Raw genomic sequence first — 24,124 nt, forward strand, 5'->3', positions numbered from 1 at the left:
TCCATTGAATCCTACTCTCTGTTTCCTGTCTTTTAGCCAGTTTGCAATCCACGAAAGGACATCACCACCCATACCGTGACTTTTTACTTTTCCTAGAAGCCTCTCGTGAGGAACTTTGTCAAACGCCTTCTGAAAATCCAAATATACTACATCTACTGGTTCACCTTTATCCACATGTTTATTAAACTCTTTCAAACAAGTGAAGCAGATTTGTGAGGCAGGACTTTCCTTGGGTAAAGCCATGATGACTTTGTTCCATTAAAACATGTCTTTCTATATGTTCTGTGATTTTGATGTTTAGAACACTTTTCACTATTTTTCCTGGCACTGAATTCAGGCTAACCGGTCTGTAGTTTCCCGAATCGGCCCTGGAGCCCTTTTTAAATATTGGAGTTACATTAGCTATCCTCCAGTCTTCAGGTACAATGGATGATTTTAATGATAGGTTACAAATTGTTACTAATAGGTCTGATATTTCAATTTTTAGTTCCTTCAGAACTCTGGGGCGTATACCATCCGGTCCAGGTGATTTACTACTCTTCAATTTGTCAATCAGGTCTACCACATCTTCTAGGTTCACTGTGATTTGATTCACAGTCCATCTGAATCATTACCCATGAAAACCTTCTCCAGTACGGGTACCTCCCCAACATACTCTTCAGTAAACACTGAAGCAAATATATCATTTAATCTTTCCGCGATGGCCTTATCTTCTCTAAGTGGCCCTTTAACCCCTCGATCATCTAACGGTCCAACTGACTCCCTTCCCAGGCTTTCTGCTTCGGATATATTTAAAAAAGTTTTTACTGTGAGTTTTTGCCTCTACAGCCAACTTCTTTTCAAATTCTCTCTTAGCCTGTCTTATCAATGTCTTACATTTAACTTGCCAATGTTTATGCTTTATCCTATTTTCTTCTGTTGGATCCTTCTTCCAATTTTTGAATGAAGATCTTTTGGCTAAAATAGCTTCTTTCACCTCCCCTTTTAACCATGCCGGTAATCGTTTTGCCTTCTTTCCACCTTTCTTAATGTGTGGAATACATCTGGACTGTGCTTCTAGAATGGTATTTTTTAACAATGACCACGTCTCTTGGACATTTTTTACTTTTGTAGCTGCTCCTTTCAGTTTTTTTCTAACAATTTTTCTCATTTTATTAAAGTTTCCCTTTTGAAAGTTTAGCACGAAAGCCTTGGATTTGCACACTGTTCCTTTTCCAGTCATTAAATCAAATTTGATCATATTATGATCACTATTGCCAAGCGGCCCCACCACCGTTACCTCTCTCACCAAGTCCTGTGCTCCCCTGAGAATTAGATCTAAAATTGCTCCCTCTCTCGTCGGTTCCTGAACCAATTGCTCCATAAAGCTATCATTTATTCCATCCAGGAACGTTATCTCTCTAGCGTGACCCGATAATACATTTACCCAGTCTATATTGGGGTAATTGAAGTCTCCCATTATTACTGCACTACCAATTTGGTTAGCTTCCCTAATTTCTCTTAGCATTTCACTGTCCATCTCACCATCTTGACCAGGTGGACGGTAATATACCCCTATCACTGTAGTCTTCCCTGATACACAAGGGATTTCTACCCATAAAGATTCAATTTTGTATTTAGTCTCATGCAGGATGTTTATCCTGTTGGACTCTATGCCATCCCGGACATAAAGCGCCACACCTCCTCCCGACTGCTCCTCTCTGTCATTGCGATATAATTTGTACCCCGGTATAGCACTGTCCCATTGGTTATCCTCTTTCCACCATGTCTCTGAGATGCCAATTAAGTCTATGTCATCATTTACTGCTATACATTCTAATTCTCCCATCTTACTTCTTAGACTTCTGGCATTAGCATACAAACATTTCAAAGTTTGTTTTTTGTTTGTATTTTTATTCTGCTTTCTAATTGATAGGGATAAGTTAGAATTTTTTAGCTCAGGTGAGTTTTTAGTTACAGGCACTTGGACTACTTTTCTAATTATTGGAACCTCACTGTCGGGATGCCCTAATTCTAATGCATCATTAGTATCCTTTAAAGATACATCTCTCCGAACCATGCGCTGCTGCGCGTCTGTCGACTTTCCCCTTTGTTCTAGTTTAAAAGCTGCTCTCTCTCCTTTTTAAAGGTTAGTGCCAGCAGTCTGGTTCCACCCTGGTTAAGGTGGAGCCCATCCCTTCGGAAGAGACTCCCCCTTCCCCAAAAGGTTCCCCAGTTCCTAACAAAACTGAATCCCTCTTCCTTGCACCATCGTCTCATCCACGCATTGAGACTCCGGAGCTCTGCCTGCTTCTGGTGACCTGCACGTGGAACAGGGAGCATTTCAGAGAATGCTACCCTGGAGGTTCTGGATTTAATCTTTCTACCTAAGAGCCTAAATTTGGCTTCCAGAACCTCCCTCCCACATTTTCCTATGTCGTTGGTGCCCACGTCTACCACGACAGCCGGCTCCTCCCCAGCACTATCTAAAATCCTATCCAGGTGACGCGTGAGTTCCACCACCTTCGCACCAGGTAGGCATGTTACCAGGTGATCCTCACCCCCACCAGCCCCCCAGCTATCTACATTGCTCATAATCGAATCACCAACTATGACGGCCAACCTAACCCTTCCCTCCTGGGCAGTAGGCCTTGGGGAAATATCCTCAGTGTGAAAGGACAATGCATCACCTGGAGAGCAGGTCATTGTTACAGGATCCTTTCCTGCTGCACCTGGTTGATGCTTTCCAATCATGAGACCTTCCTCCAAGGCAGCACCAGGGCTGCCAGTCTGAAGTTGGGACTTGGCTACTATGTCCCTGAAGGTCTCATCTATATACCTCTCTGCCTGCCTCAGCTCCTCCAGTTCTGCCACTCTAGCCTCCAGAGATCGGACTCGTTCTCTGAGAGCCAGGAGCTCTTTGCATCGCATGCACATGTACAACTTCTCACCAGTGGGTAAAATATCATACATGTGACAGTTGATGCAAAAGACTGGGAAGTCCCCCTCTTGTTGCTGGACTGCTGCTTTTTCATCTCAATTTTGATCAGTTCCTAGTTAGATTTTAGGTTGCTATGGGAGTAGGAATGTGTCTAAAGTCCTTTAAATGTATTAGTGAATTCACTATGTGTCTGGTAGTGGCCTACCGGGGTCTGATCAAACTCTCAAAGTTTTTGTTGTTGTTGGGTGGTTTTTTTTTGTTTTTTTTTGCTGAAAGTGGCGCCTGCCTAAAAATTAAAGAATGAGCTTGGGGTGGGTGGACGAGGGGTGGGAGGGTTGGGAAATACAAACAGTCTAACTTCGGTTAGTCAGCCAGTGACTCACTGCTCTCTTAACAAATGTTGGTACCTATTGAAACCAAATCACACTACCTCAACACCTTTCCAATGTGAGTAACTGAGCTGAACTTTTCAACCTTTTTACTTAGGTATACACTGCTCCTAGCTTATTTCTAGCTTCTGGCTACTTTTTTTTTTTTTTTTTTTAAATACAAACACTCAGTTCTGCTTACTAGCTGCCTTATTGACTGACTATTTAAAAATACAAAGTCTAACTTGTTTATTCACTGCCTTACTGACTATTAAAAGCATAAACACACCAAATAATATTCCCAAATAGTTAACTTTGCCCCAATACTTTTAAAAAAGACAATATCCCAAGCAAAAACTTAGATTCCTTTCAGCCACCAGCAAGGTGCTCCTCTCCTCTCAGATCTCCCATTGGAATGTCTACTGGAACTGAGAGCAATTCAAAATGCTCTCCGAGCCTTCAAGACAACACTAAAGAGGAAAACAGTCATGATCCACACGGACAATCAGATGGCCATGTTCTACATAAACAAAGAAGGGTCCAGATCCTGGACTTTTTGCAGGGAAGCAATAAAAATCTTGGAATGGGCGAACAAAAGATCCATTACCCTGCAGGCCACCTACCTACCCGGCATCAACAACGCCAGGACGGACAAACTGAGCAGAATATTTCACCCCCACAAATGGGAACTTCATCAGGATGTGACACTCAAATGTTTTCAAACCTGGGGCTTGCCACGCATCGATCTCTTCGCTATGAAACGCAACTGCAAGGTTCAGACTTTCTGCTCCATATACCCTAGCTCCCAGAGACTAGCGCAGGACGTATTTCTCACAGACTGGAAGGATGTTCTGCTGTATGCCTTCCCCCCCAATACCCCTGATATCTCGCACTGTCCAGAAGTGTATTACAGACAACGCAGATCTCATTCTAATCGCTGCGGCGTGGCCCAGACAACCGTGGTATGCGTATCATCTGATTCGGCTATCAGTGGACAGACCGATTTTCCCCTGGGAAGCAACCCCCGCCACCTCACCCAAGAAGGAGGCTTCCTCCTGCATCCACTCTGTTCTTCTCTGAATCTCTCGGCGTGGAGATTGACAGGCTGGTATTCCAAAACCTAGGCCTGTCACTTTAGCTCCAATATATCCTGATCTCCTCTAGAAAGCCTCCACGAGAATAAGTTACTGACGGAAATGGGCACGGTATGCCTCCTGGTGCTCGGACAGCGGAATAGACGCATTCACCTGTCCACCAGAATGACTATTGGCATACTTTCATTTACTCTCCCAAAACGGGCTAGCTTTGGCCTCAGTCAGAGTCCACCTAAGTGCCATAGCAGTTTATCACTCTCTGCACAATGAGACACCGATATCCTCTCACCCCCCTCATGTCGAGATTTATGAAAGGTGTGCTACATCTCCGCCCACCGATCCAGAAGCCTCCCGTACCTTGGGACTTAAATATTGTGCTAGAACAACTCATGTTACCACCCTTTGAATCTCTGAATACTTGTCACCCCAAATTCCTTTCCTGGAAGATACTCTTTCTAGTCGCACTCACCTCTGTGAGACGTGTCAGTGAGCTATAAGCCCTTGTACACTATTCTCCATATCTGGAATTCTATCACAACAAGGTCACATTACATATGCATCCCAGCTTCCTCCCTAAGGTGGCTTCAACTTTCCAACTCAACCAGTCTATTACTCTTCCAACCTTCTGCCCTAAGCGTCATAACAATGACGCAGAACATAGACTACACACACTGGATTGTAATCGGGCACTCGCTTACTATAAATGCAGAACAGACTCCAACAACAGAGTATCACAGCTCTTTGTCTCCTTTAACCCTAATTCTCCAGGACTACTGGTTTCCAAGAGAACCTTGTCAACTTGCATCTCAAACTGCATATGATTCTGCTACCAGAAACGCTCAGAATCCTTAGCTTCATCACCTAAAGCACACCAGGTCTGTGCTATGGCTGCTTCCGTAGCTCACCTGCGTGACGTGCCCATTCTATACATTTGCAAGGCTGCCACCTGGTCCTCGCTACATACATTCACCATCCACTACTGCTTGGACAAACTCACAGCAGCCGACGTTACCATGGGCACAAAGATTCTCAAAGCGGGCACTTCCTAATGCGACAAACCAAACAGGGAACTGTCCACATGCCTTACCCACTGTCTTGAGCGCATAATCAACTCATCACAAACATGATCAAGAACTTTGCGCTCAAGTCACCAGCTGGAGACTCCCAGACAGCATGGCTAATTTATGCTGCTTATCTACGGGAAAAGAGCAAGTTTGCTTATCGTAAATGGTGTTTTCTGTAGGTAGCATATGAATTAGCCATGCTGACCCTCCCGCCTCCCCGGGCAGTTCTTACTACTTTTCATCTGAGGGAAGTGGGGGAGGTGCCAAGCAGGCACACACTACACCAAGACTCTGTTCTTTACTTTGAGAGCTCCACCACCTACAGGACTGGAGGACATCCCAGCCACCATGGCTAATTCACCTGCTATCTACGGAAAACACCGTTTACGGTAAGCAAACTTGTAGAAATTTCAGAGGCAACATAAGCAACTGTTATAGCAAGCAGATCATGCCCTACAGAGAAGGTCCAACTAAGGGCTATTCTGCAATCCATGCAAGTCAGCATCAGATTTTTGATCTCAGAAGTTATTTCCACACCTCTCTTGAATTTTTTCTAATATTGGAGGGTGGAGGGCAAGTTTGTTTTTACCCCCTTAATGATCTTTCATTCTTAAAATCTGCAACAGTTACCACCTGAACTTTCAAAAGCTGCCTCCTTGCACTCTACCCCATCCTCATCAGTCTCCCTGGAGCAACATCATATTCTAAAATGGGAAATACACTGGCTGCTAATAGGACTGGTCCCAATGATGGAAAAGAACAAATGATTTTACACTGTTTCTTGATTATAAAGAAGTCTTGGGGTATATTTCAGGAATTATCAATAAGTTGCTTGGTTCTCTCTCGATATTATCAATGTAAACAAAAAATTTACTTTAAACAAGGCAATTCTGTACCTATTTGAAACTTAATTTAAAAGATTGGTCTTTGGCCTCGTGCAACTTTAGTAGTTCTAGGTATATTAAAACATTTTTTATACAAAGACAACTAAATATTGACATACAAGACATAGTTGTGCACATAAGTTTACATATTCCTGGCAGAATTTGTAAGATGTGCAGCATTTTAAGAAAACAATGATCAGACAAAACATATGTCTGTTATTTTTAATGTTTCAAATTAAACTGTTTTATTACAGAATAGCACAATCATTAAAAAAAAAACAAAATCCATAAGGGAAATAAAATAGTACTGTTGAGATGGCAATGAAGTGTAGGTTCCACATCTGTGCCTCCTTGCTTGATTGAAATCCAGGGCTGCACTGACTTAAAGGTTACTGAAGCATGGGGAAAACAAAAGCTAAGGATCTGCGAGCAAAAGTAGTTCAACTTTATAAATCAGAAAAAGGATATAAAAAGATATCCAAAGATTTGAAAATGCCAATCAGTACTGTTCAAACTCTGATCAAGAAGTAGAAAATTATGGGTTCTGTTAATTAGAAGGCACACCAAGAAAGATTTCAGACACAACTGCCAGGAAAATGTGTTGGGATGCAAAGAAAAACCTACAAACAACTTCTACTAAAATACAGGCTTCTCTGAAACAAAGTGGCATGGGTGTTTCAGTATGCACAATAAGGAGATACTTGTAGAAAAATGAGCTTCATGGTAGAGTTGTCAGAAAAAAGCCATTGCTGCTCCAACACGACAAAAAAGTCCGCTTACAATAAGCCAAACAGTACCTAGAGAAGCCTCAAATCTTCTGGAGCAAAATAATTATGGCGTGATGAGATCAAAATTGAACTTCATGGTCCCAACAATACACACTATGAAGAGATGCACACTATCCCTACCATGAAGTATGGAGGTGATTCTGTGTTGTTCTGGGGGGGGGGGGGGGGTGTGAGCTACATAATTTCCTGTTTCTTAGTCAAAATTGATGGCAAGATGAAAATATTGGAGGAGAATTTGCATTCATCAGCCAGGAAGCTGCGCATGTGGTGCACTTGGAGTTTCAACATGACAATGATCTGAAACTTAAGGCCCAGTTGACCCTTCAGCAGCTGCAGCAGAAGAAAGTGAAGGTTCTGGAGTGGCCATCAGTCTTCTGACCTCAACATCATTGAGCCAGTTTGGGGAGAATGTGAACATGTAGTTTGTGCTAGACAACCAAATAATTTACAGGATCTGGAGGCTTTTTTGCCAAGAGGAATAGGCAGCTTTACCAAAAGAGAAAATAAAGGGACTCATTCACAACTATCACAAAAGACTGTAACCCATCATACATAGGCAGTACTGAGAAGTAAGGGTATGCAAACATTTGAACAGAACACTTTATTTTCCTTATTGCTATGGTTTGATAAATGATTGTGTTATTCTGTGACGCATAATAGTTTAATTTGAAACATTAAAAATAAGACACTTGATCACTCATACTTTCTTAAAATACTACATATCTTACAAATTCTTCCAGGGGTTTGTGAACTTATGAGCAAAACTTTAACTGCATAATAAAGTGAATAAAAAAAGTTAAAATGCTTAGACATGTTTTCATTGCATTTCAAATTTCCTGCATTTTTAAAAGAATGATCAATAAATGAAATAAGTATGTTAGGTTAGGGAAAAGTGGGAAAATTTGTCTGATTAATATAAACTAGGTAAAATTAAACTTTTCATTTAGAAATTCTTAACTGCAATTGGAAAACTGGGGCCTGGACTCATCATTCCGGATTCATCATTCTGGAATGATGATCCGTGATAAAAAAAAAAAAAAAAGGGGAGGGGTGCATTTTCGTTCATGCTGCACACTATCGTCCCTGTAGTGACAATGAAATAGCTGTTGCTATTTCTGGTGATACAGTGGGTGATTAATGTGTGATATATTATTGCCTGCAGCGCTGCAGGCCCTTAATTTCCCTAAACCCTACCCAAACGCCTACCCTTTCCCTAATTTAAATGACCCTGTGAATTAGGTCAAAAAATATTGGTGCATGTTTAATTTTTCTTTGGTGCTTCATTGATGCCCACAGACTCAAGAAATGCAACTTAAGACTTTACACTGCTGCTGAATAGACAATATTAAGAATAAAATAGAACTTAACTCATTGGTCCACAATTTCCTTTAAAATAACTGGGGAGGATTTGACTATATTGGGGGAAAAATAACCAAGTTCTATCAGCTGTTTATTTGTGCAAACATTTTGCTTGAAGGTGGTGACTTCTTGGGACAACTTTCAATGGAGTTTAAAAAATTTATATTAATCTCCCTCTTATTATCTTCAAAGTATATTTTGATACACTAGATTAGCAAACCACCCTCAGTTTTATGGCTACATCAAATGGGGAAAGGATGGATATTTGTTTTAAGCCATCGTAAGGTCTGAAAAGAGCATGGCAACTTGGAATTTGTTTTTTAATCACATATCTGAGGGACTGAAAAATTCTCTGAAAATAATTATTTGGTATAATGATATGCTAACGGTGATACCAAGGATTAGATTATGATAGTTGTTTTGATTCTTTGAATGTAGGAGTTGTAAGAGACTGTTTCAATGTTTATGAATGATGTACCGGTATGTGTTGATAAATAATAGTATGGTTGATTTTCTTTTTTTTTTTTTAATAGCTGTATATTAATTTCTCTACTGTTTTAAAGTTTAACACCACCAAAAATAAGATATTGATGTTAAAATGTATAGTTTTAATAATCTGATAAATACGTATTTTAGCTTGATGTGACACTTCAGTAAAAATTAAGTTAAAAACAGGCTACTAGGAAAGCTTTCAGGATTACATTTTCATTAGCTTTCCCTTTCTGCAGATCTGCCCAACATAATACTTTTTTTTTTTTTTTGTGAAATAATTTTTTGTCTGATTTTGATAGGAGAATCTTGTTTTGAGATGGTAAGAATATATGGTATACATCAAACTTAAGGTCTTGGGAGGTTTTACATATTTTCTCAGTCATTTCACTATCTAAAATAATATGAATTATTACAGGTATATGTACACATTTTTATTAGGTTTAAATTTAGAGATTAAACTGATTTTGCTATTTAGTAAAAAGTTGAGGTGTTTTAGGATTGTTAGTAAGGAAATAAAGCTGAGGGATTTTGAGATGCAGTTGGAGGTATTCAATAGAATAATTCTGATAACAAGATAATATTGCAGGGGTGGCCAGCTCCAGTTCTCGAGAACCATAGACAGGTCTGTTTTTTAGGATATCCACAATGAATGTGCATATGAGAGATTTGCATGCACTGCCTCCATTGTATGCAAATCTATCTCATACATATTCATTATAGAAATCCTGAAAACTTGGCCTGTGTTTGGCTCTTGAGAACCGGAGTTGGCCATCCCTGTAATATTGCAACATGGTGAAATTCTGATGCATTTCTTTGACATAAGCAACCTATTTATAACAAAGAATCTGTTTTGTTTTGTTTTACCATTTACATTAATTCATACTTCGGTTTGTAGGATCCATCAGTAACACAAGTGACAAGAAATATTCCATCTGGACTGGAAGAATATAATCCTTTTTCAGATTCAAGAGTAGTAAGTTTTTATTTATTTGCATTGCATGGATTTAACCTTCAAATGTTTAATCCAGTACATCTAACAAGTAATGAAATGACATGAATGCCGGTATACAAAAATCATTAAATAAAACAATAAATAAAATCACAAGTCCCTTGCAGAAATACATTTTGGTATCATTCTATAAAATGTAGAATGTCTTCAGAATTGGAGACAAAAGGATTTTCTAAATAAACCTGTCGGAATGGTTTATTAATGCCATCCTTCTTTTTTTTTAAACCAAATCAACCGTATAGCTACAATTTATATACAATACTGACAGTCTGATGCACAGGTGCTGTGTATCAGCTGGATATTTCTCCCTTTAACTTGTCTATTCCCCATATGTGCTCCCTGGTTTTTTTGTTTTGTTTTTTAAAAGACAAGTAAAAATAAGTAAAAAATCTTGCACTAAATTTATTGTACCAGTCTTTTCAGAGCTTTGCTGCTTTCACTATGTCAGTGCAAAAAATGTATTAACTACACTGTTATAACTCAGGTTTACAAATGAAATCTAGATTAACAAAGAAGGAATCATTCTTAAAATATTCAAGAGTTAAGGCATAATTGAGTAGAGTACAGTATTCTAAGAGGACAAGCAGGATTGCAGTCATGGTTGACATCAGATGGAGTCTGGCATGAAAATTTGAAATCCAATTTTCTATGAACTTTGAAATCAACAGTGCATGTTACTCCCTTGGCATGTCTCTATATGTAAAGAGCTATTGGATTTTCAGATTGCAGTGAGATCAAGGCACTCAAAATCTTTGAGACAGCATCTTCATTACTTAACTGCTGAAGGACTCTATGGTAGCTGATCCATGTCAGTCTGGCCAGGGAAATACCTTTCCAAATTTCTTGAATCCAAATTATCCTGATCACAGATGTGGTGGGGAGCCCATGTAGAAGGGGTCCACACCCAAGGTCTTTGATCAGCTTAGGAGAAATTTAAGTAAACGTTTTAGAGCTAAGATCGATTCGATATGCTCTGAAGGCTTTCAGAGAGAGACAAAATAATCCTTATCTAGTTGGACAATTGTGTTGATGTTTGACAACATCAAGCAGGGAGAAATGGGATTCTGGCTTGTTATGTTGTCCAGATGTGGGACTGGGCCATTTCTCAAGGAATGATCCTTAGGGCTATATATTTGGCAGTAAGGAGAATGTCCTGGTAGACAAACCAAGTCTGGTCCTAGAACATCACAGATAGTACCTGGACTGGGAGGTAGCAAATCATATATTTCACAAGTGGGGCACACTTGTTGTGGAACTATTTCCCTCCTTTCAGATCAAAAAGATGCCTCTCTTCTGCTCCAGGAAAAGGACTCAAGGCAAATTAGCCTCATAAAAACATAAGAAGTGCCATGCTGGGTCAGGAGAAGGTCCATTGAGCCCATCATTTTGTCTCTGCCAGTGGTCAGTATGAGTTACAAGTACCCGTCAGATCCCTAATATTTGATTTTTTTCATATATTTCACTCCCAAGGATAAGCACTGATTTTCCCATATTTACTGGCTCATAACTGGTTATCGACTTTTCCTTCAGGAACTTGTCCAACTTGTTCTTTTGAACCCTGCTAGGTTAGTTATCTTGGCCTTTTCCTCCGGTAATGGATTCCATAGCTAGCTTGTGCGCTGAGTGAAAAAAATGTTTCCTATGATTTGTTTTAAATTTGCTGGTTGCTTGTTTCATGGAGTGTTCTATAATCAGTGTTTGAAAGGATAAATAACTGATCCCTAGTTACATGTTCTGCCCCACTCGTGATTTTACAAATTTCAATCATATCTCCTCTGTCATCTCTTTTCCAAGCTACAGAGCCCTAGTCTGTTTAGATTTTCCTTATAAAGGAGCTTTTCCATCCCATTTATCATTTTTTTTTGTCCTTCTCTGTATCTTTTCTATGTCTATGTGTTGTTTTGAGAGGCTGATCAGAACTTCACACAATATTCGAGCTGAAGTCACATCATGGATCTATATAAGGGTATTATGATATTCTCCATTTTGTTCTCTATTCTTTTCCAAATAATTCCTAATATTCTATTTACCTTTTTGACCGCTGCCACATACTCACAAAACCCTTCACAATCCAAACATGCTTTGGCTAAACAACTCTACCCCCACCAGACACACCAGATCAGCTCACACAGGCACCTTGCATATCCCCCGCTACTAAACTTACACGCTTCAGCTCCACCAGAGTCAGAGCTTTATCCATTGCTGGCCACTCTCACTGGAACTCGGTGCCCCCTGACTTACGACTTGAGCCCTGCACTCAGAAATTAAAAAAAAAAAAATTAAAGACTTGGCTCTTTAAGCAGGCCTTTACTTAACCCCTCCCCACTCCCTTATTGCTAATACGCGATCCCAATTTCCCATACATAATCCCTTTCTGAATTATTATTTTGATTCTGTTATATTGTTACTATTGTTCTCCCCTTTCCTTGCCTATCCTTCCTCCACTATCCTTTTAATCTCTTAGATTACAACCATCTACTTGTTGCCATATTATTCAACCAGTTATTTTGTTTAATGTAATCTCTACTCCTTCTCTTTCCCATTTTCTCCTCTCTATCCGTTCTGTGTAAACCGATGTGATGTACATATGAACTTCGGTATATAAAAGCATTAAATAAATAAAATACTGAGCCTGTAGGGAGATACCAGAGGTTTCACTGTAAATATTTTCTAACTTCTGTGAATACTGACTCTGCAAGAGGGATGCAGACTTCATATAAGAGATGCTGACATATGTTTCCACAAAAAAACAAGATGAACTTTTGAACAGGACAACAGATCATTTGATCTGTTTATTTGATTTAAGAGCTATAAGCTTCTTTCCAAATAAAGTAAGTTGTCCCAGGACATCCACAGGTTAGAGACGCACAAACAATTCAAGTCTACTTGGAAACAAGAAGCAACAAATCCGAGAAGGGGGCTCACAAGTGAACTCTGTAAACAGCTTAATCCACCAGGAGCAGAAAAACAGCCTATCCAAGGGGATAGTTCATCAGACAGGGACAGTGATTCCCCTGCCCCAACGGGAGAAGAGGGGCCAACGATCTGAAATGAAGCAAATCGCTGACATGGCAAATCAGTGCTGGTCAAGTGGTGACAGGTCTCCAGACCTGTTTGCCACGCAGCAGGCCAGTGACCCACCCTGATGGAGAAGGGGGGGCCAGCACTCTAAAATAAAGAAACAACCCCATCAAATCCTGCTGCTTGACTATGTTTGAGCTGTTTACATATGTATGTCTAGGGTGATAAAAGCAGCAGAGGAGAGAGGGCTAAGGGAGGGGGTTGACAAAGACCATTTACACCAGAAGGTGATGACCAAGGCTTCACCCTTGCCCCTCCCAGCCATGAAGAGAGAGCTTCTGGGTCCAAGAGGAGATATCTTCATATAAGAGATCCTTGATGTTACCTGGCTGCTTGTGCCAAAGCTGTGCCAAAGCAGGCGCCGACCGACACAGCAGCCGGGCGCGCCGACCATCGGCACAAGCACGGGGCGCCCCGACCGCTGATGCAGGCGCTGGACGCGCCTACCATCGCCGCAGGCTAGGGGGACGGCCGGACGCATCGAAGAGTGAGCCGGAAGGCCCCAACGCATTAGCGCCTACGCCGGATAGCCACCTAACTAGATGATAAACTAAACCACGCCATGGTAAATACATGGCTTGTTGCCTGCTATACCGTGGGGACGTGGTGCCCAAACACTTCAATGCAGCCATTGCTGCCATCACAACAAATAGTAGTATCCAGTTTGTAAGCTGGTGCCCAACTGCCTTTAAGGTTACAGTGGACATCAAACAGTCTGCCGGTGCATAAACACGCCAGCGACACACAACAAATTGCTTTATGCGTACACTGGCGCAGCGGTGAACCACTGACGCACGAGAGGAATTGGGTCACTAACAGTGAACGTAGTTGCTGTTGCGTCCGCCGGACTATGGACCCACGCAATATGGAGCCGATAAGGAAGCCGCCCACACAGGGCAGGCACCCTGTCATGCATGCGCTCGAAGGCCAGCCTAGTATGCCACGGAGCCTGCGGGTGCACTGAACCACCGGGTGCATCTGCTGGGTCACCAGTCTGCACTCATCCTCACCGGCCCATGCCCATCGACTATCCGGGGGCATCTAAGGACACGAGGTGCCGGTGCGCCTCCCGATGCACCTTAGCATCCGCTATACCACCTCCAAGCATGGACATATAATCCAGTGCACGAATCAGGTGCTTACCAGCTGGAAAGAGCCTCCCCTACAGGGCTCTCGAGACCCAACGAGGCACCAAAAAAAAAAAATCACCTAGAAGCCATGTGCTGGGACATATCTGCCCCATGGCCCATCACAGATGGCCTACCAAGCTGGAGAACCATCTAGCTAACCTGCTTCTCAAAGATGTCGCACATTTTCGACATTATCCTCAACGCTTCATTCTAAATACTTTCAGGAAGGGGCATGGAATACCCACTATCCACTCCTAAATTCTGAAATCCAGCTCCCACATCAAATCATGAGGGTAGAGTCAGTGTTGCAGAAGGCTCGTTCATCGAGACTTCCTTCAAATGCTCCACCAACCAGAGCCCAATATGGCTTTCAGGACCCCAAATAGCCCCTCAATGCCACAACCTAGAGGAGGGTTCTCGACACCTCCTCCGTTCTGTCTCCAAAGGAATAATGTCCCTTCCAGAACTTCTGCATGGCAACCAGACATCTACACGACTGTTTCCCTACAATCATGCACATTAGCCAAGATAACTTAGCAAACCAGCCACAACGAGAAGATAACTACACTGTTGCGGTGACAATACTTAAACAGCAGACTCTTTGCTTTCTTCTCTTAATCAACGTCCACATCTTATCATCAATCCTTCTACTTCATTCTCAGCCGTAGACATAACGTCAACATGCTAGAGCTCTTGTCGGCCACTTTAACAACTGGCCCTAAACTGCATAATCTAGCTGGGTTTTTCAGAATCATACCCAACTTCCTTCCAACCTGGAAGCTCATCACTTTGGATCCTTGGGTCTTCTCTATTATAGAACACCAATTTCCAGACTGAACGTAATCAGTGCTCTTCTACAGAATCACTGCATTCAGAGAGTACTCTCCCAAGAAATCTATCAGAGATTCTATTCTCAATATTTCTTAATTCCCAAGAGGTCAGGAGGCCTATGCCTCATCCTAGACCTCCGTTCACTAAACAAACATCTCTACGAAGAGAAGTGCAAGGACTTCCCGAAAGTCAGTTCTTCCAATTCTATGACCCAAGGAGGAGATGTGTTCCCTGAAATTGAAAGATGCACATAAAGAGGGCCAACCAGGTACTACTAATAAGGTCCTTCCTTTGGACTTTTCATCTGCCCCACGGTCTTCACAAAATGTCTGGCAGTAGCTGTGGTGCAACTTCGTCGTCACGGGGGCAAAATCTTCCCATCTAGATTCTGCACTCTTCATAGCACCAAATCAGACTCTCCTACAGGACAATCTACTACAAACTATTTCCCTGCCTAGACAATATAGGCCTCCTGGTAATTTACAAAACATTACGTTTAGCACCAATATAAACTCTTCAATTCATACGAGAAAAAATTCGACACCATTCAGAACAAGGCTTTCCTGCCGCAATAGAGAGCATTAGCTCTCTCCATGCTGGCATCACTTCTATTTCACAGTACAACAGTTCCGGCGCACCAAATCCTGATCGTATTAGGCCACAGAGCAGCGACCATTTGCGCAGCTCCTCATACACGCCTACATATGCATCCTCTCCAATCAGGTCTATAGAGCCAATAGGATCAGATCTTTCATCCATGGTCCAACCCTATAACCATAACAACAACATGCAGAAAGACCTACATTGGTGGCTTTTCCCATTAACACTACTCACGGGTTCACCTCTACGACCCCTTGGGCATCATACAACATTTACCACTGACACATCCCCCAGAGGATGGGGGGGCTAACTTAGCCCACTTACAGACTCAGGATCTATGGACCACATAGGAACGCGCGCGACCCATAAACCTCCTGAAACTCACGGTGGACAGAAATGCCCTTCCACCCTTCGAAAGCACCTTAACACAGTAGGTAGTAATGATTTATACGACAATCAAGTTGCAATGTTCTACATAAGTACAGGAAGGTCAGGTTCTTTGAACCTCTGCAGAGTAACAGTTCAGATACTAGGATGGACTCATCACTGATTCATCCTTCTTCAAGCAACATATCTACCTGGGAATACACCATTCCAGGGCAGCCCAACGGAGCAGCATTTTCATTCCCACGAATAGGAACTAGCTCAAAGGTTGCTCACCACATATTCTCCATATGAGGTCTTACTCCATCAACCTCTTTACAACCGAAACCAACAGGAAACTAGAGAATTTTTGCTCTGTATACCCAAGCCCGCTCAGACTAGCTCCAGACGCATTCCTCACGACCTATTCTATGCGTTCCCTCCGTTACCTCTCCACTCTCCTACAATCCAGAGATGCATCAGAGAGCAGTCGAATCTCATTCTTATCGTGCCAACATGGCCGGGAGAACCATAGTACAGTTATAGACTACATCTGTCCATATCAGACCCAATTCCCTTGAGCAGCAATCCTAATCTTCTGATCCAGGACAACGGATCCTTACAGTATCTTCTTCACTCCTCCCTCCACCTCACGATGTGCAGGTTGCATGGATCATCTACCTCAACTTACTTTTCATACTTCCCTCCAGGACATATTACTGTCCTCAAGGTAGCCTTCGACCAGACTCAACTACCAGAGAAAGTGGTCTTGCTACACTCCCTGCTGCTCCATAACTGACATGAGCCCTCTACCTTGTCTACCAAAGGACCTTCTTTCTTACCTCTATCTACTATACAATGAAAGTCTCGCTTCTTCCTCACTGCAAGTTCACTTAAGCGCTATAACAGCTTACCATACTTCTCTAAACAGAGAACCTATTTCATATCATCCGTGTTCTGAATGAGGTACACCTCTGTGCTTTTTCCCATTCAGGCAGCTAACTTTCCAATCAGTCCACAAGACAAAGATTTTTTAAATTTGAAATCATTTATTGAACAGGTAAATTCTACTTACAATTATTGAATCTCAAATGTAAGCTCCTAGGCAGAGATCTTTGTCAAATGGAGGGAAGGTAACAGGAGGGATCTGAGGTTGATTTTGTCTTCCAATGAAGGCAGTAAAAGAGAAGGTAAAAACCCAATCATTTGACAGGGTTTCACAGAGCGCAGCTGGCTCAGAGGTAAACATAGGCAAGACTCTCGTCGAAAGCTGCTAAAGGAATGCCTCCACAAGCTGAGGGCAGGGGGCATGGTCCAATGGCAGCGAGCCTAAGAAACAATTAACACAGGGAAAACATGAAGGGCAATCCTTTGAGCCTATAGGGCACCTAGAAAGACAAGTTAGATTGAGGAGCATTCAAGCCTTTCCAATAGTGAGAGAAAGAGGAGGGGGAGGGGCCTCTTAAAGATAAAGGCTCACATCTTTTTATCCTAAGTTACACACAGTGCTAAGAGAAGACTGCATTAAACACAGTTAAACTACAGTATATAGATAGATAGATATAGATAGAACATATACCCACTGCTAGGGACAAAACAATCCACTTGTTCCTTGTTCAGGTTCGTGGAAGGTGAACTACACCTGCGTCCACCAATAAAGTAACCGCTAGTGACGTGAAATATTTACATATTCCTCAAACAGGTGCGTCCCATTTCAACCATTAGAGACTTGTAGCCTTTGTTACCTCTCATGGTAGTACTTTCCTGGCAGCCTTCACATCAGTGGGACGACTTAGTGACTTTAGAGCCTTAGTTCACTACTCTCCTTATCTGCAATTCCATCACAAGTTTTCTACCAAAGGTAATATCTAGTTTCCATCTCAACCAGACTATCACCTTACCATTTTTCCTCCAACACCTCATGAACATGACAATGTGAAGAACTTTCTTACATTAGATGATAAGTATGCGTTTCCCTATTGTATACAGCGCACCCATTCACCACACAGTCCTTCGCAACTGTTTCTTTCGTTCATTCCTGACGCCAAAGGACGTCCAGTGACAAAGAGAAAGTTTTCCACCTGGATATCCAATGGTATACAAATTGTTTTACCATAAACAATTGCAGTGGATGTCAGTAATTTCAAAGCGCATCACGTAACAACCGTGGCGACCTCAGTTGCCCACTTTCATGAAACACCTATCATACACATCTGTAAAGGAGCAATGTCGTCATCTTTACATAGAGAAGCAAGTTGCGGATGACACGCTATTGGGACGGACTATTCTACAGAAGAGCACATGTACCTCACATAAACAGACTTCATAGAAATTGTCCGCCAATACATCCCGTATTGAGCACAATAAACAAAGATCAATGATATCAATTGCTCAATACGTCAGCTGGGGACTCCCAGACAGCATGGCTAATTTAACTGCTTATCTACGTGAAAAGAGCAAGTTTGCTTACCGTAAACGGTGTTTTCCGTAGATAGCAGATGAATTAGCCATGCTGACCCACCTGCCTCCCCGGACAGTTCTGACATGGCATAACACTTGCTTTGATAAAGACTAAGGTACCTCAGGCACAGCGAGCGATATGCAAGGGGGAGTGCCTAGCTAAAAGACTTAACCATACTTAGAGAGCTCCGCCATCTAGTGGCATGGAGGACGTACCCAGACAGCATGGCTAATTCATCTACGGAAAACACCGTTTACGGTAAGCAAACTTGCTCGTTCTTCTAACTGCTAAACCTGAAAAGTCTGACAAATAAATGATTCTGTGGATAAACCCCATAGTCTTTTCTGAGTTATTTGGATTGTATAGGTATAAAAGGGTAATAAAGACAATTGTCTGTAGCACTGCCAGTCCCAGTAGGTGTGGGGGAGGGAGAAAGAAGTGCATAATCTGACAGGTTATAGAACACCCTCATACTGCTTACAAGCCGAAGATTTCGAAGTATTATTCAAAAGGATTCCAAGGTTTTTTGCCCTGCATTGGGCAAAAGACCTTGCAAACACTCTATTGAAGTTGAGAAGAGTCTGGGGGTACTCTGATTCTCATAGTATCCTTTTGGCTTAAACAGATTTGGTTTCCTCTCCTGCAGGAGATATCTATTAGGGATCTCTTCAGGCTGGGGAATTCCTCATTCCTCATCATTCAAGTTCAGGGGTTGTTGTGCTATCCTAATATCAGGTTCCTGGCTCTTAGAGCCTTGATTTTGAGGGTAGCCCTGCAATCTCTGAATCTTTGAGGATATGCCTTAGATTCATCTGGCATCCAAGGTCAAAATGGAAGTTTGCTTGTAGTGTGAGGAAAGTACTAGATCCTTTCTCTTGATCTATACAAAAACTACGATTACCTTCTACATCTTTCCAAGTCAGGCCTTAAAACAGCATTTAGGGAACACTGTAGTGCAACTGATGCTTGCCACCACCGTGTAGAAGTTAAAACCATCTCTGTACATTCTTTTTGTTGTGTAGTTCATGAGCGGCTTGCTTCACTTGAAACCTCCTATCAAACTTCAACCTGGTATTAATCCAGTTCATGAAAGCTCTCTTTGAGACTATAGATTCTTCTGAGCTGAAGTACCTGACCTGGAAGGTTATTTTTATGGTGGTGGGTGTGTTGGCCCGCAGAGTATATGAGCTTCAGGCTTTAGTGCAGGGGTGGGCAACTCTAGTCCTATAATACTGCAAGCCTATCTGTTTTCAAGATATTTCCATTGAATATTCATGAGATATATTTACATGCATCTCTTTCAAGCATGCCTGGGATTGCCATGGCCAGACTCGTGCTTTCAAATTGGCTAGCATTTTGCATCTACTTTTGTTATGCCAAGGTAGGCCTAAATCTGTTGGGCCATCCCATGGCAGCATCAGTGGCCAGCCAAGATTTTCCTGCATGGAGGATATCTGCAAGGCTGTGAGGTAGAGTGCCCTTCACACATTCACATCACATAATTGTTTGGAAAGGGACTCCTGACATGACAGTAGATTGGCCAGTCTGTCCTGAGAAATCTTTTAGGTTAGAAACCAACTGCATCTCTCCTAGGGTATGCTATTTTGGTTTCCAGGCTTGTTGCCACTAAAGATTTTGCCCATGGTCATCTTTTCAGTTTTGTCCTCTTATTCATTGTGTCTTGTATTTCTGGGAATCCCTATGTATGAGGACTGTCATTCTTCATGTCTTTGGAGGAAGCATAGTTACTTACCCATAACAGATGATGTCAGTGGATAGCAAGATGTTGGTCCTCATGAAACTCATCCACCTTCCCTTGGAATTGGGTTCTCCAAATTTAAGATAAAATTGGAGAGTCAAGGGACTTTTGTGTGGCAGTATGGCATGCACAGTAGACCATGATCAAAGTTTCTAAAAACTTTGAAGCTAGTCCTGTGCCGGGCTCCATCTACTGTCTCATGTGAGGACTGACATCCTACTGTTCTCAGAAAACACTTGCTTTTTAGGTAAGCAGCACCACTTTATTGTTGCCCAAACAATAATCAGAAAGCAATCTGTATTTTCCTAGCGTGTAGCAGATGGACTCAGGACCAATGGGTATAGTGTACTCCTGATAGCAGTTGGAGACGGATCAGATTTCAATCTGACATCAGCCCCTAGTACACATACCCCTGCAGGAAGTGCAGCTCTTCAGTATTTTCCGTCTCCATAGCAGTTAGGCACTATCGGCACGCTCTCACAGCGCTAGAACCAATTCAAGAAGAAAACCCAAATTTGAAGACGAAACCAACCTCTGAAGACGAGCCCCACTCTCCTGCGGTGATACCCTCTGGTCCCTCCCCCAGTTGAGATTTCCCAAGGTGATTTCCGTGGTCCCTCGGAGGTGAGCCTCGGTTCGGCGGCCGAATCGCAGTGAGGACCTAGCCCCCAATCCCGGGCACGGCTGAGAGGCAGCGGGTGCCCCCTCGAGCGTGGCGGTGAAGGTATTTGCCCTCTCTCCCCGCAGCTGTAGACCACCCGGAACGAAACCGGGAAGCACCGAAGAACAAGGTAAGATAGAAATCTTCAGCGTCGACTCCGGTCTCCAAGGTTCGAGGAGTCGCTCAGGTCGCTGGCCGGGACCAGTGCTGCCGGGTTGATCCGCCCTAGCAGGGCCAGGCCCCGGTTAGATCCAAGGGTCTACCCATGTGGAGACCCTCCGAGGTAGTCGCCATATTGCCCGCGTGGTCGCCGTCGCCATCTTGGCCCTATTTGCCGCTCCGCTCGTAGTCTTGGGCCGGGCGCACAAATTACATGTGCGCATAAAGTTACATGCACATATTCCTCGTGCGCATAAGTTACACGCACAAGGGCCGTGCACACAAGATATACGTGCGCCACACGCCTATCAGGCTAACCGCATAACCACGATTTGGGCACACAACTGCGCGCACAACCCACACACTCATCTAGACGCGCTGGAGCGCATAAGGGTTTACGCGCTGACAACCATGGCACCACCAGAAATGGAGATAAAGGCTCAAGGTCTCTGCCCAGCATGCCATATCAGAGCCGCACAAAGCGAGGAGGCAAATGCCCTGTGCGTTCATTGCGAGGAGGCCCTGGGAAATCCAGCCCAGGGCCAGTCCCCCTCAGGGCCAAGTAATAGCTCCTCAGTGGGTACCCCAGACCTTGCAAATCCCAGCGGGACACTCCCACAAATGGGGATCCCCAGGGACCCAGTGCTCCTCAGCTTGGATCCAGCGTCTATCTCATGGATGGAGTTCTTCAAAGGGCTACACACCTTTGTTCACATGCAAACAGAACCCCTGGCTGACCAGCCACATCCTCCGCCAGAGGACCTTTATGCCCCGGGCCCCTCGAGGCCTAGACAAAGGTTTCCACCGCCCAGGAGCCCCACCTATGGGGACACGGACAACTCTGAAGAGGAAGCAGAGCCCCTAGAAGAGGGGGAACTCCCCCCCCCCGGGGACAGAGCCTCACCGAACCATGAGACGCTTTTTCACCAAGGATGAGCTCCCTGACCTGGTCACCCACAGCCTGAGGGAGCTCGCTATTCCGGGCCCAGATGCTTCTGGGGGGGCCCAAGCTGAATCCCCTACTGGATGGCCTCCGCCAGACCTCCCGCCACTTCCCACTGTTACAAGCCGTCCAGCAGCTAATTGACCTGGAATGGAGCGCTCCAGAGTCCACATTCAAAGGGGGACGAGCTATGGCAGCCATGTACCCCCTGGACCCGCGGCCAAAGATCTTCTCACATGCCCTAGAGTTGATGCCATGGTCTGCTCGTTCTTGAAGTGCACTACTATCCCAGTGGAGTGAGGAGCAGCGCTCAAAGATGCACATGACTGGCGTCTGGAATCCATCCTTAAACAGTCTTTTGACGTAGCCGCTATGTCCCTACAAATAGCAGCCTGCTGCACCGTAGTGACACATGCCTACTTATCCCAGACCAGGAGCAACACCCCTGGAGAACTCATGGAACCAGTAGTGTCATTCCTTGCGGACGCTGCTTCCGATCTGGTGCGCTTGGCAGCCTGAGGAGTGTCATCTGCGGTGGCTGCCAGGAGGCAACTCCTGTTCCGAAGCTGGTCGGCCGATGCATCTTCCAAAACTCGCCTCACAAGGATGCCCTTCAAAGGATCCCTCCTGTTCCCCTAGAAAGAGGGGACGTTCAGGCCCATCCTGGACCTCAAGTCGGTCAACCGCCACCTGAGGATTCCCTGCTTCCGCATGGAAACACTACGCTCCGTAATAAGGGCAATACAACTGGGAGAGTTTCTCACATCCCTGGATCTTTCGGAGGCTTACCTACACATCCCAATTCATCAAGAACACCAGTGCTATCTATGCTTCAAAATCCTGGACCTACCAGTTCCGGGCACTACCCTTCGGGTTAGCCACAGCACCCTGGACGTTCACCAAGATCATAGTGGTGGTGGCGACAACATTGAGGAAGGAAGGAATCCTCATACATCCTTACCTAGACGATTGGCTAATCAGGGCGAAATCCCCAGATGAAAGCCGCCAAGCAACCAACAGAGTCAAAACTCTAGTGGAGAGCCTAGGATGGGTGGTCAACACAAACAAAAGTTGTCTGCAGCCCTCACAGTCTCTAGAGTACCTAGGAGTCCAATTCAACACCAGAGAAGACAAGGTAGGCCTGACTCCCACAAGGAGATCAAAACTGTAGAACCAGTTACAAAGCCTGTTGAGCGAACCTCGCCCCACAGCATGGGATTACCTACAAGTCCTCGGTCTGATGGCATCCACACTGGAAGTAGTACCATGGGCACGAGCTCACATGAGACCCCTGCAGCGCTCACTTCTATCACGATGGAATCCGCTGTCTCAGAACTACGCTGTACGTCTATTACTCCCGGCAGGGTTCAGACCCAGCTACGGTGGTGGCTACTGGCCAGCCACCTAGCCAGGGAACAAGACTATCCTCCCCAACCTGGATCCTGCTCACCACAGACGCCAGCCTACGAGGATGGGGGAGCTCACTGTGAGGAATTAACCGCCCAAGGGCAGTGGAACGCAGAAGAATCGGGATGGAACATCAACCGCCTAGAAGCCCGAGCAGTCAGACTAGTCTGCCTACGCTTCGCCCACAGACTCCGAGACAAAGCGGTCAGAGTAATGTCCGACAACGCCACAACAGTGGCCTACATCAACTGGTAGGGGGGAACCAGAAGCCAACATGTGTCTCTGGAAATAGACCCCCTAATGATGTGGGCGGAAGTAAACCTCCAACAGATCTCGGCCGTCCACATCGCCGGGAAAGAAAACATCACGGCGGACTACCTCAGCAGGGAAAGTCTAGACCCAGGAGAATGGAAGCTGTCGTCCGCAGCGTTCCAAATGATAGTGAACCGGTGGGGGACACCAGACATGTACTTTCTGGCAAACCGGACCAACGCCCAAGTACCCAGGTACTTCAGCCGCAGGCGGGAACCTCAGTCCCAGGGGATCGATGCCCTGGTACAGACCTGGCCACAGGGGACCCTATTTATACGCTTTCCCACCGTGGCCCCTGTTGGGTGCAATCATTCACAAGATACAGCTGCACAGAGGACTAGTTATTCTGGTGGCACCAGACTGGCCAAGAAGACCGTGGTACGCCGACATGAGAAGACTATTGGCAGGGAACCCCCTACCACTGCCTCCACACAGAGAC

The 24,124-nt window shown here is 44.1% G+C and overlaps 1 protein-coding gene across 1 annotated transcript in view; it reads left to right on the top strand.

Annotated features, from left to right (window-relative positions):
• Positions 1-24,124, top strand: part of SCAMP1 (secretory carrier membrane protein 1) — a 174,587-nt gene that overhangs the window by 57,969 nt on the left and 92,494 nt on the right. Inside the window, 1 exon segment of the mRNA XM_029575432.1 lies at positions 9,865-9,942. Within this exon segment, the coding sequence (XP_029431292.1) occupies positions 9,865-9,942 (78 nt within the window).

Source organism: Rhinatrema bivittatum, chromosome 1, assembly GCF_901001135.1.
Source record: "Rhinatrema bivittatum chromosome 1, aRhiBiv1.1, whole genome shotgun sequence".
Classification (NCBI taxonomy): domain Eukaryota; kingdom Metazoa; phylum Chordata; class Amphibia; order Gymnophiona; family Rhinatrematidae; genus Rhinatrema; species Rhinatrema bivittatum.